General features: G+C 37.7%; 1 protein-coding gene across 1 annotated transcript in view; it reads left to right on the top strand.

Moving 5' to 3' along the window:
- Positions 1–14,784, top strand: part of LOC145984175 (putative E3 ubiquitin-protein ligase makorin-1) — a 56,784-nt gene that overhangs the window by 20,478 nt on the left and 21,522 nt on the right. Inside the window, exons 3-4 of the mRNA XM_083117666.1 lie at positions 4,964–5,110; positions 9,940–10,070. Of these exons, the coding sequence (XP_082973792.1) occupies positions 4,964–5,110; positions 9,940–10,070 (278 nt within the window). The remainder of the gene's footprint in view (positions 1–4,963; positions 5,111–9,939; positions 10,071–14,784) is intronic.

Genomic DNA, 14,784 nt, shown 5'->3' with positions numbered 1-14,784 from the left:
TCAGATTTGCAGCCTTGTTTAAATTTAACTTTCTTTAACAATCTCGCATTTCTGCAATGTTGTTCTCCCTTTGTGATCACATGTTGTGCATTTTCCCACTAAATTTAATTGTAATCAACTGATTCATAGAGTAATGCATATTTTGTTTTTGACGAAAACCCGAAATGTGAAATAAACATTGTAATCTTAATTTTTCATGTTTCTGAAAGGTGTGAGGTGCACTTTCCTACCCTGTTTTGTCACAAAATGATGCGAAATGAACTGCAAAATGCAAAATTGACCCTAAACACGAAATTTACCATTTATATACCGAAGCGACTCTTTCTGAAGTCTGAAGTATCCTGTGAGTTATGCAATTCACGGAAAATTAATTAATTCTGCTGCAACCATTTGAGAAGCAAAAATAGACCCCTTTATACAGGAATAAAATTAATATTCTGGTAATTATGTAATGTGCCAGGGGTGCCCATCCCCCCTAAGGCCAATGGCGCAATCCCCCCAAATCTCATCATGTGTCCCCCCCCAAATCATGTGGTAATCCACATGAATTACAATAGCGTGTCTACTAAAAGTAATGATTTTTTAAGCTTTATTGAACACTATACTTGATCTGCACTTCCACCTTAAGCAGAGGTTTCCATCCCCCAGTTAGACCGTGGATGCATTACCCCTCAAAATATTTTGGGTGAATACATAATAATTCTTTTTATTTGAATACAATAGCCTGTTAAACTGTCCATATTTTTTAATGGTTTGAATTTTCGAAGTAACTGAAAGCTACTAGCAATCTCAAGTGTCATAATTATATAAATATGTATTTAAACAGTATTTGTGGTTGGAGAACAATATTTTAATAACCCACAATTTGGGTATTTAATACAAGGTCTTACACAACTTAAGATCGAGAATTACAGAACCCTAGCTAGAAATTTCTAAGGCTGGGACAAGAATATAATAAGGTGCCTCCTTCAAAGAACTCACCCCCTCTGCTTGGGGTAACTACAATTTTTTTAGTAATCCATATCAATAATTACATGGATTTCATCCTCAGTGGAAATTCCACTTGCTAAAGCAAAACTACCCTGCAACGCTAAGTTAGAAATGCAAATTTGACACTATTTATTTTCCTGTTTTATCGAGTAATGTGCAAGGCGTTATTATGAAGTACACAGTTAGTACAACTATTGCAGCATAGCCTACAGGGAATCAATAATACAATAATATTGCTAATAGAACCATATCATCAAAATGACTCACATGTTTGAAATTAAGCAGTATACCGACACTGAACATTATATTTTAAGAAATTATATTATTAATAAATATCGCGAATATTGTTTGTCTTGTAATGCAGGTAAAGTATAATCACAATTGTCTCGTGGAAATGCCAGAATGCGAGCGAAGCTAGCAAGAAAGTTTTTATGTCCATTTCTTTGCAGGCTTGCAAGAATATTAATTTAATGGGATGTCAATACTTTCATAGGATCCCTCGATATTTACCCTTTCCCATGTTCGGCGCTGAAACATGCGCATACCATATCGCTAAATAAAGTTCCCAAAGAAATCCCTTGACAATCTAAGATTTTATACTTTATTAAGAGCTCCATATCTCCTCCCCTCAAATTTAATATTCAATCCTCCAAGCAAAATGTTGGACATTACTGTTTATGTTGAAGAATACCTAGATATTACCCCCTCCAAAAGAAAAATATCTCCATCCACAAACCACATTTTCCGCTACAATATCAGATGTCTAATATTAATACACAAGAGTTGGATATTCCCCCCTTCAAATTTAATGCTCAACCCCCAAACTAAAATTCCCAGGATAATCTTAAGATTTAACACTGATATTCAATAGTCGGATATTGCCCCCCCCTCCCCCAACATTTAATCCTTAATCACCCACCAGATTCTGCATGTCGATTTAAGACCCAATGTGTAAGAGTTGGATATCCCCCTTCCTTAAAAATAATATTACCCATTACAATTTCCTTGGCAGTCTATAATTTGGTATTTATGTAACAGCAATGGATAGTTAATAAATAATGTAATTCAACTTGTGCCAAATGCTGTACTGTTTTACATCAAATTTCCATCACAAAAAATCGCCCCCCCCCAAAAAAAAAGTTGCTTGGACATAACGAGAGTCCACAAACCCACCTGTGGGCATCGCTACCTCAAAATACTTCATTTTCTTCATCTAATGGTTTAAATGTGGTGTACCTAAGGTGTTTACATTTATTTTGGAAAAAATATATAAATGTTGAATTTTATATTACAATAAGGAACCCCCCCCCCAATTTTGATGGTGCAGTCTGCACCATAATACCCCCCTGTGGGCACCCCTGTAATGTGCTATTATAGTGGAACCACGAACAAAACAACCTGCGCAGACCCGCGACTCCTGTGCACCGTACCCCCACGAGTAGGGGAGGGGGAGAGTGGACCATGGTTCCCTATGGCCCGAGGTGAAGGGAAGAAGGGAAAGCTGCACGGGGACTTTTCATCCAAAGTTTCCTTGTGGTCGATCTATAGAAGGGATATGTTTATTTTGCATAATAGTGCAGTTTTTAAATAAAATTTGGGATTATATTCACATTTTTAAAACCAAAATGTGATTTTATATGCAGCTTTTTCACCGCTATAACAGTGAAATTTCATTTTATTTACAGCTTTTGAACCCGAAATTGACTCTGTTTTTTGTACCGAAATTTTGCTTTTTTATTTACCAAAAATATGTGCCTCTACTGATTCAGTGTGCATGGCTACATGTGCGTAAGTGTTTGCCGCTGGTATCGTGACTTCAATCTTCGACATCTCAATCTATTAAAGTGCCATGGTTTTTTGTCCCATTCCTCTTTTGTCACCCTGGCTTATAGGTAAGTGTTAGTAAAGTGTATATCTATGGGGAAAATTGAAAAATAAATTAAATGGAAATTTCCTAAAAACATGCCAAAAGAATGTGTAGATGCACGAGAACAACATATCCAACATCCCCTGTGACAGTTAGCATGCTCATTTTGAATGTAATTGTAACTGTAATTCTGAGAACTTGAAGTCATTTTGAAGCTAGCAGTTTCCATAGCAGAGATATCAGATGTGATATGCCAGGAGTTACAGTCAGGCACACAAGGGGCAGAAAAATGCACTGTAGTATATTTAGTACAATTATTATAGCACAGGGAAAATACAATAGAGTAATATTTTTAATAGAACAACATGAACATCATTAAAATGCTGCACATGGGCGAAGACCTTTGAATAGCCTTGATGAAGAATAAATTCGAAGTAAAATTCATGCATATTTTGTTATTGTGATGCTCGATTTGTGGAAAGGTGCATTTTCTTGTTGACGAAACACTTTTTGGCCTGTTAGAAAGGTGATCTATTCACTTAATAAACTGCGGTCATCTGGAAATTTACTAAAATATTCAAACAACCGCCACAGTATACAAGCACTAAGGAATATATTTTTAAGACAAGAACATTGTTCATGTCTCGTAATGCAATAGCTGATCTATGTGGCGGAGTGGTTAACACAGTATACTACGATGCCAGGGATCCCGCGTGTTCTTTGTGAAGTGTCCCTTCATCAGTTTCATCATATCATCACTCATTCTCATCGTCGCAATCAGCCAAAAGTGGCAGAAAAGCATTGCTAAATAACCAAAGTCAAATTGTAATGCAGTTATAGCGTAATCCTTCACAATCATCTTATATCAAAATGTTAAGTACAGATAATTGCGAGCAGCAAAATTTTTATATCTTATTTCGTTGCAAACTTACAAGAATGTTACTTTAATTTTATTTACTTTGGCATCAATAATTTCACAGGATTACAAGTCACAGGTCATGATTTACATGTCACAAATAATTCTTAACTTATTTTTAAATATTCTTAATAATTTACACACATAGGAAGGTTAAAAAAACAAACAAGCATTATGATTTGACTTCCACACCAGAACTGACATATTATTACTACATTTATATGGAAGTGATAGAGCATATAATTTTGTTACAACAGCATTTGTATAATATTTGTATTTATATGTACTCAAATATTTATACACAACGAAAACTATTTCATTAATACATGTTGAATTTTTAAGTTAAACTGAAAAGAAGGAAAGAATTGATCATGTTGGACAGTCAATATTATTTGAATAAAGAGGCATACTATAATTATGTGAAATCAGTACGTTTATATGATACATGAAAGAATATCACAGAGAGAAATCTAAGTATTGTAGTTGTTTAAATTATTATTATAAACAAGCCAAGAATGCAGAGAACAGTAAATTTTGAGACTAAAACTGTTTGAAGGGTACTGACTCTGATAATGGTATTTCAGAATTTCAGTAGGTTTCAAACTTTTTGATCTGTGGTTACAGTAATATCCTTGCCAAGATTCTACATTCAGACATGCTCAATTCTTGCACTTCGGCAATGCAGCACAATAAATTGTAGTAATGCATAAAATGCGATGATGTGTCTACTGATAGATAATTGGTTATTGTGATGGGACATTCAGGAAGTTGAGTCAGTTTGATCATGGTCATCAACTGCATCCCAAACAGATATTTTCTCTCTTTCACATTTTTCTCCTTTGCTAATTTGCCTGTTGTGAATAAAAGTAAACATTGTTTTACATAAGTTACTGTCAAAATGTCTTGTGCTTTTAATAATTTATTACTTCAATTATATCATTAGAACCATTGTTCTTTTACCATCATTATTAACATTACTATCAGCATGCAGTGTAATGCACCAATCCATTGACTTGTTTGGAGTACAGTTTTGTGATGGCAGATTTACATTAAAAGTTCACTCTTTCCTATTGTTATACATTCAAACTTGTAACAGTTGAAGAAATCTTTTCTTACTGCTACATTTCCCAAACTTCTGGTTTACTTAGAAAATGCTATGTCATTGTTGATTTTGTTCTTCTTTATTGCAGATACCTTCACATGGATGCTGATACTCCAAGTATCCCCTCTGGAAACAGGTTGGGCCAGAATGCCATGGAAGGACACATAAATAGTTCCGTAAATGTGTCGTCATCTTCAGGCTCAACATCCCAGCCTTCTGACTGTAGAGAAGCAGGGTAATGTATTTCGTTTATAATCTGAAATTAAAATAGTACATATTTTTTTTTCTTCATAGAAAAACATTTCAGTAAAGAGACAATATACAGGGTGTCTCAAAAGTAATAGTGCAAACTGACACAGGTGAAAGTACATGATAATAGTAGCAAAAAAGTCTCAGTAAACATGGGTCTGCAAACGAGCCGTTTTCGAGATAATTGGGAATGTGTGATTACAAGCTGCCACTGACTTGATTGTTTGTAAATGTCGTCCTAGTTGGTAAAATGCTAATAATGTGTGTGAATGTGTGGTTAGAAGCCGTCACTGATTGCATTTTGTAAACCCAGAGTGCTTTATTCCTTGCGCGTTCCGAGGTTTGCTCCTTGTTTACAAAACAAGAACATTTCCTAGAAGTGGCGTTGTAATCATACTGTGGGAGTCACGTCAGTTTTGCTGTACTGCATAGTGAAAATGGAACCTTACAGTAATGAAGAGTATATATATATATATATATACATACAAGGGTTGTTCAAGGTTGACCAGGACTTTTATTTCTGCAGAGGAAATAGGTAGCAGAAGGAACACCAAACTAAGTCAGTTTTTCAAAGTATTCTCCGTGCGTGCCGAGGCACCGTTGCCATCGTTCTGGCAGCTCCCGAATTTCTTGGCGTAGAAAGAACTTGGTTGTTGTCGTAGCCACTGAGGACATCGCTCCGCAGTGCTTCCCTCCCAGATGGTCTTTAAGGGGTGCAAACAAATGATAATCACTGGGGGGGATGGGGCAGAACTTCCCAGCACATGTCGGCCAGAGTTGTTGTTGTCACATTGGCCATGTAAGGGCAGGCATTGTCATGGAGAAGAATGACATTTCCAGACAACATCCCAGGTCTTTTCTTGCGAATGGACTTTCGTACAGCACCTCTCAACAATGTGGAGTAATACTGGCCATTAATCGTGCTCTCTTTGTCCAGAAAATCCACATGGATAACGCTCTTCATGTCCCAGAAGACACTTGCCATGATCTTTCCAGCGGACGGCTGAGTTTTGCTTTTCTTGGGGGGCGGGGAACCTTTATGCCGCCACTCCATGCTGAGTCTTTTGGTCTCTGGGGTTGAATTGTGCAACCATGTTTCATCACACGTGATGATGGATTGCAACAATTCATCACCTTCTGCTCGAAACCGATTCAGAAGCTGTTCACAGACCGTCCTGCGTGTCCACTTCTGATCGAATGTCAGCTGGCGGGGAACCCACCTTGCACAGATTTTGCGGAAGCGTAAGTGGTCGTGAATGATTGTCTCAACACTCCCGACACTGATATTCACCTCGGCAGCAATATCCCGCACTGTTACTCGCCGGTTTTCATGAATAATTTGCTCAACACGTGCGATATTCACTGGTGTGAATGCAGTCGGGTGAATGTGTCCATGCGCTTCATTTGTCACCAGCTCCCGTCCTTCGCGAAACTGCTCACACCATTCATACACTTTTGTCCCCGACATCGTTTGTTCACCATGCTGTGCTTGCAATCGTCTGAAAATCTCAGCTGGTTTCACTTTCTCCTTCACGAGAAATTTGATTACACACCGCTGCTCCACAGCCACAGACACACTGCTTGCCGCCATGTTCGCTGCAACTGCTGCGCATGCGTGAAATACGTCATGCCGGGCGCTAGTTACTCACGAAGGAATACATTACGTCACCCGCATGTTTCATCATGATCCGGCTATTCATCGATTTTTTACGTACGAAAATCCCGGTCAACCTTGAACGACCCTTGTATATATATATATATAATGGATAAAAGCAAGGAGGGGCAAAAGGGCTAAGTAAAAATCAAAGAAGGTTGGTTCACCAGGCCCTGGTCAACTGTGGATATCCCTCCATCCTGCTCACCAAGCAAATATTGCGAGCTGCCTCACACACCAACCACCAAGAAACCTGCTGCCACCAATCCCCCTGCACTCATCACCCAATATCATCACCACCTCAACAAAATCAGGCACACACTACACTCTCTTCTCCCAATTCTCCACAGTGATCCTGAAACCAAAAACATATTTCCCAACAAGCTCAGAGTGGTTTTCAAATGCCCCCAACCTCCAAAAACATCCTGGTCCACTACACTCCTTCACCACACAACCAACACCCCCCCCCCCCCGCTCATAAATGCAACCACCCCAGGTGCAAGACCTGCCCCATCCTCCTTACCTCTCACACCCTCCAGGTGCACACGGCCACTGGCAAATTTACCCTCCATCCCAAGGGGACCTGCCACACCTCAAACCTAATCTACATCCTCATCTGCAACATCTGTGATGATTTTTACCTGGGGGAAACATCTACTGCCCTCAACCTCCACATCAATAGCCACCGCTCCTCCACCCACAACCTGGACTTCACTGTTGCCGTCCACACCAACCACCACATCATCCCTTTCAACGACTGCTTCCGGGTAGCGATCATCCATCTCCTACCCCAACCAGCCAACAACTCTGTTCGCAAAAGATGGGAGAGGGCCTATATATCGGCCATGAGTGCAACCACTCCACCTGGCCTGAACAAGGCCAACCAGTAACGTCCCCACCTTAACCCACCTCATCCACCCTCCCAACACACCTCATCCCTCCCGACCCATCCTGCCCACTCACAGTTTCAGATGAGCCTGGTGACAAGACAGTGTTTTTTATCGTTTTACGCACCGCTTCTTCTTTGATGGGGACTCTTTCTCCTCACACCAATGATGCTACCAAGTTAGCGAAAAATTTGAATTTTTCTACTGCCCGGTGATTGTTTCCTTTTACCTTCTTTGATTTTTATATAATATATATGTATATATTGAGGAACTCTTTCTCAGTCACTTTTAGGGATTTTTGAAGTTATGTGTGATTGTGATTAATACTACACACCTCACAAATAATTATGAAAATGTATCAGTAAAAGAACAACAGTAAGGAAAGGATTTTAAGTATTTCAAACTTGCTTATAAAGAAATAGTGTCTGCCTATGTTGCAAAATGTACTGGGCAGTGCAAAAGTATGTGTATAGTTATGGAACGTGCAAGTAAAAATGAACTTGTAATACAATGAGTATAGTTTTATTAAATGACAATGAGGATTACATATAAATTAGATGGAACTATCTTTTGTGTATTTAAATTGTTTGCCTTTAGCATTAACACACTCCTGTAGTCTACATTTTACACTCAAGCACACTTTACTGCAAAGTTCTTTATTTGCATTTATTTCCTGGCATGTTTCTTGTAGGAATTGAACTATGTCTGAAACAGTGCAGGGTTTTCTTTCAAATAGTTTGTTTTTAATACCTCCCCAAAAGAAGAAATTGACAGGGGTAAGATCTGGAGATCTCGGTGGCTCTCATCAAGCTATCCATCTGTTGGGAAGTTCTTGGTCAAATTTGTTGCACACAGTCTGGGCATAGTGGGCAGGCGCCCCATCAGGTTGAAAATAGAACTACTTATTATCGTATTGCAGCTCTAAAGCTGGTATAATGGTATCCCTCAACATGTTAAGATACACAGGTTGGTCTACAGTTGTATTGAGAATGACAGATCCAACGACACCTTTACTGTAACCCCAGGTTGATTCAACTGTACATCAATTGTTACATTGAGATTTTCTGTTGAGTGGTAGAATCAGTGGTGCCTGATAATTGAAAGTTTGCTTCATCAAACCAAACAACTTTTAAAATATGCCATCCCCTTCTAATACTTGGTGTAGCATTATCTCGGAGAATTGTAAATGATGATCATCCTCTAATAATCCATGCACTAATCTTGGCCAATACATTTTGAAACCTAAATGTTCCATCACATGCCCCAAAGATCTAAGTTCAATCCCCAACTCAATAGTGTCAGTCTTTTTTTATTTTTTGTGGCTTGGAATTTCTTTTAAGATTTTCTTTATGCATTGACTGTGGTCTCATTGACAGTCAGCAATAACTTAAATAGAATCTTGTAAGAAATTTTATGTGCTATGTTTGAATGAATGAATGAACTATTATTGTTGATGACTTGTATCTGTGATACTTTTAGAGTCCTTCAATGAACAAAATATGAGAATGCTGTTTGCACCAAGCATTACTTGAGCAGCAACCAAGGGCATAAATTGTTGTACTTCCTTCCCTGTGTAATCAGTGATGAGCATCATGTTGCGAGACCAGTAAAGGAAGTTCTGGTTGACTAAATTTGCCATCAAGAGAAATTTAAAAAGTGCTGGTTAATTTCTTCTACTAACAATTAGAAACCTTTCATTAGCATGATATAGCCGTATCTATTCGAAGAAAAGTAGCTAGAGTAGCAACAATGCACGAAGTGTGTACTTTAATTGAGAAATTCTCAATGTGTTAATGACAGTTCTGTAGTCTGCAAGATAATGAAATATGCAACCACCAATGTTTAGTGACATGTGTCAGTGTTGTTCTTCAAACAATAGTTTTTTGTACTTTTATTAACACAGCCCTAGAGCATGGTCCATGCAGGACAAAATGTGGTGTGAATCATATTTTCTGAGATATTATATTTGATTTAAGAGTAGACTTCACTTCAAATTACACACTGAAAACTTTTCCACTGTTTAGGTTAAAATAGAAAGAACCTGCACATCTAAGTGATAAATGGGTTCTTATCATTATCTTATTGTTACAATTTTCAAATCGGTTCATCCTTAATTTTAACATAGTGTGTAATGTACATTTACGAATTATTTTTTATTCAACAGTATGAACCAAATTGGAGAGAGAACAGGATTTCATAATAGTGAAATATTATGTTAAACTTCAGATAGTTTAGCATAAGTTGTATGAAAATATTTTGTGCTTTTTGTTACAGTCACAAGGTCCTTCCCACAGCCAGAAATCAAGAAAGTCTCGAAGGCGATGAGTTATTAAATGTGTCAGAGAATTGGGTTAATGCTCCTGAGTTTGTTCCATCAACACGAGATACCTCAAATGTTGCATCTGGTATGTGTGGTGTTACTTTCATATTACTTATGAAATATTGGGTTCATTTTTCTTTAGAAGCATGTTGCAGGCTGAAAGTTATTAATCGTGAGCCATGGCCATCTTGTCACCAAAGGTTTTAGGTTCAAGTCCTGACCTGGGTGTTTCTTTGTGATTGGCCCCTCTTTGATTCCATTAAATCATCATTCGTTCATATAGCTCAATTTGACTAAAGAGGCAGAAAAGCAATGTAAAATAAGAAAACTACATATAGAAAATACAGAGCTGGTGGTGGTTCAGTGGGGTTCAGCTGCACATGTATCCAATGTGGGTAATCTCATGTCTCTGCATAAGGGACTGTGGGCTCACCTATGGTTACTGGGAAGAGAGGTTAAATGTAGCTGCAGATTGTGGTGCTGATCACCATTTTAGACAAGATCAAGAATGTATGAAACCCTGTGACCAGTTAGATTCCCTACTGACTAGACTATCATGGCTACTATGAACTACCACGGCTACTATGAACTACCGCAGCTACTCGTGAAATTAGTTATCACTTCCAACAACGTACCTTCAATCTTACCACCTTGAAACATACTTTTTGAACTTACCTGAAGGAGGACCCTTTTTCACGTCTCATACGTTTCTTAAACACCTATTAATTATGAAGTAATTTTCTTCTCTGAAGAACCTATTGGCCTTTATAAAATGTGACAAAATAAATCAGTGTTTGAAAAGCGTTCAACACAGGGAAAAAGGACCCCTTTTTTATGTATATTATGTCATATTTTTCACACTACTTCGCAAAGGACTCAATTTTACCTGAGGGAACTCTGTGCATGACATGTGTGGGTGCAAGTATGCCTTACATATTCTCTTCCATCTAAATTTGTACATTAATACTATTTTTTAGTTGCTGTTTTGGCTTTCTTATTTTTGCTTTACATGTTTCACCTATCCTTGACTAATTTACAATTATAATATGTAGGGCAGAGCCGATACCACCTAGAACAATACTGATAATTGTATCACTTCCAAATAATACTAATATTTGAACATTGTAAGAATTTAAATTTATTTGGAGTGTTTATAAATGCTAATATGTAAATATTACACAGCAACAATACCATTTCACTATACCAATATTAAAATACTTGCCATTTGATCATGAAGTTGTGCAGATATTTGAGCAAAATTAATGAAATTGTGCTTTTTGCATAATTTCCAAAATGTTTAGACTCTGCAAAAGTAGCATGCTACATTTTATGCATCCTGCAAGATACTCCAACCCCATGAAGTTATGGGAGTAGTTATATGTGATTGAGTTGGAACTGATATTTTCTGATACTGATATCAGTAGTACCAAGACTGACAGTGGTGGTATCGACTCAGTCGTGATAATATGTAATTGTGTTGGCACTGGTTGACAAATGCTAAAGGAGCAACTACATATCACATCATTGAACTCTAGTAATGATCACCAATAATCTGGAGTTCCATTATTATTTTGATATAAGATGACTATAGATTGGATAGAGAAGCAAATATTTTCATTTTGACAAACTGAAACTAGGTCATTCTGTTACTCCGGTAACAAACAGCTGAATGACATTTGTGTCACCAGGGGCATTGATGAAGTGTTGGAATAAGTTTACTCAGGGGTTCAGGAAAGGAATCCTCTCTAATTCATCTTTCAAAGACTTGCCATTTTCTGTATTATCTGAGGAGATGCCTTCTGTGCAGCCTGCTTTTCAAGACAATCCATGGCACCTGAGCTGCCATATGTGCATGGGGCATGAAGATGTAGTGTGGACCCACAGCACTATTAGACAGGCATACACCTTGTATGTATTACTGTTGACGTTCCTCCTTTGAAAACTGAAGCAGGGTTCTGTCATCAAACATTGCCTGTCCATATCAACAGCCAGAGAGCCATAATTATCATGTTTTGCAGTTCTTTTCTTGATACAATTTGCACCATTTTCTCTGAACAGCAACTGATGCCTAAAATAACCATGAAGAGTGAAGCAAGAATTGTCTGAGAACATTGATTTTGACCATTATTCTCAATCATTGTGTGTGTTCCCACATTAATGTGGCTCTTCTGTGCTGACCACAATGGGGCCTATACTGCAGTCTGTTTGTTATGTGGAGAATTTTCTTGCATGTAACCTGTACCAGTTGCAGGCTTGAGAACATCCCAAAGCTAATTGGCAAAGAGAAGCTATTCTGTTTCTTCTTCTTGCCAAGACAATTTCAGATGGTGTACACTTTTGTTCCTCCTCTGTGTACACATGTGTTCTCAGCTGGTTTTCAATTGAGACATCAAACTTTTTGAAACACTCATGGTTACATCCACTTTTGTAACAGTCTACAACAACTGGCCACCCATTGTGTGCAGAAAGATGATGTCATTTGACAGCTAAAGTAATCAGAACACCAGTTCTGTAGTACATGATAACAGCCCATTTATTGTGAGGTCAAACTTCGTATCGATGACAAGAGGAACATAGCATTTTGTTTGATGGAGTTGAAATCAAACAATCATCATGAGGAATGAAAATTGTGGCACGCTGTGGTTTAAAAAAGTATGTATAAGATATTTGTCGACTGTTTCTTAGCATTTGTCAGCCAATGTACATTGTTTTCCTTAATGTTATTAAGCATATCCTTTTTATTCGCATGCATGTTTTGTGGGTGTAATAACCTGAGACTGTACCTGACCCATAAGTACTTAATAAAGAGGAATTTGAATTAGTTGTATCTGTAACAGCCTCCCCAATGGCACAGTGGTAGGTAGCGTCATCACCTTGTAATCAAGGGTTCCCTTGTTCAATATCTGGTGGAGGCACATAGTGGTTCGGATCCCAGTTTAAACTCTAGGTCCAGTCCCAATTAGCCTTACTGTGCATAAAGTGGACTTAAAAAAAACGAACTCAATCAATTATATCTATAACAAGGAACACAATTATTTTATTCAAATAATCAGCCATATTACATGACAGCTTCTTGCTTCTCCATGCTCCTTTACATTACATGACACCTTCTTGCTTCAGCACTCTCCATTACATAACTCCAACCCCTGAAAGAAAAAAGAAAGAAAACAGCTTTTCCCATTTTCCATAGAAGCATGTCTAGGGTGTAAACATAACATAATTTGATTGTTAGAATTATTCAGTACATATTTTTGTTTCAATATTTTGTTTCCTGCTTTATACTTTTCGCCAATTGTGCCAATATCATAAAATCTGGCAGAAGGGTGTTGTGATGGCTTTGTGACTTCTCCTTCCCATTTTCCTCTTCCTTGCTTTTGCAGAAATTTCATTCACCAAGTGACCCTGAACTTCCGGCAGGTAGACTTCTCATGTGAGACGTGGAGAGAAGAGGTGTGGCTGAGAGGCATTGCACCAGTTGTATTCAATAAAGACGATTCTATTCTATTTTATTCTATTCTATTCATAACTACCTTGACCCTAAGCCCTCTGCCTTACAATCGGAGAACAAGCACACTGTTACCAAACTGATAGTCTCTAAGTGCTGCTTTCTCTAGGGTTTGAACACAATGCTCACAGTATTTAGTGATGTGTAAATAGAAAAATACATGCAGGTCAAGTATAAATTCTGATTATTTCTGGGTCCCACATCATACATGTGCATCGAAATATTTGGCTCATTTTGAGCCCACAAGAGCAAGAAGCCTGTCTTACACTCTGGCCTCATACATAGACACACACTGGCATATGCATGTACATTACTGGGAGAAGGTGGAGAGTTATTGCACCATTATACATTGTCTGGAGTTCTTGTCAAAATGTTAGTGACTCTGGGGCTTAGCATGTGCCATCGTAGTGGCTGACTTTTTATGATGGCATGGTCAACTTTTTATCTTCCCACCAAAGTTCATGCTGTTCAAATACCTACCGCTACATGGGTATTATTTGTGAGTGTGTCTTCATCAGTTTCAGCTGGTTGTCCTGATAGCCAAAAGTGGCTAACTTTGAGACACAAAATAACAAAAATACAAATACAAATTTATTAGCATGTAATATTAAGTGTATAGTCTCTACTATGCTAAAACTTTGTTTCAAGAAATAACCTCTTATCACATGTTTGGCAAACTCTTCGTTTGTGGGAGTACAGTAAAGTAGAAGATGAGATGCTTGCACAAAACATAGTTATAGAATGGGACAAAATTGAAAATAGGTTATATCCAATTAAGATTGCATGCTAAAGTCTTAAGTTGCCTTTTTCATAGGAAAGCACATGTGCAATTATGCAGTGTAATGTACATCCCATCCATGTAAGGTAAGCATCTGTACATGTTACATATGTTGTATTTTCAATACCCTGTTAAATAGCATGCAATGTTCATTTGACATTATTCATTGTCCAGTGCTGTTGCTTTTTAGTCATACTAATACCAAGTTTTAAGAGAGCATCTCTTCCTTTTTTTCCGGTGGTGGAGATGAACCTACAAATCACGTGTCTGCTATACGTTCAGTCCGCACCACCTGCAAAAAAAATAAAAATAAATAAACAAATAAATAAATTTGTTCCTTTGAAAATGTGAGAATATGCACTTTCTTGAAACATAGTGTTAGAATAAGTAAAAATTAAAGCATTAGACAATGGATATGTCCATTTTACAATGAATGATAGTATAGGGCCATTGTCACTAACATTCAGGCAAGTAACGGCATTAAATCTCAACAGAATACATGCTATTTTGCATAAA

The sequence above is a fragment of the Lepisma saccharinum genome, chromosome 2 (assembly GCF_977018435.1).
Source record: "Lepisma saccharinum chromosome 2, izLepSacc3.1, whole genome shotgun sequence".
Lineage (NCBI taxonomy): Eukaryota > Metazoa > Arthropoda > Insecta > Zygentoma > Lepismatidae > Lepisma > Lepisma saccharinum.
The sequence above is the reverse complement of the archived record's forward strand: the minus strand, read 5'-3'. Positions and strand labels throughout refer to the sequence as shown.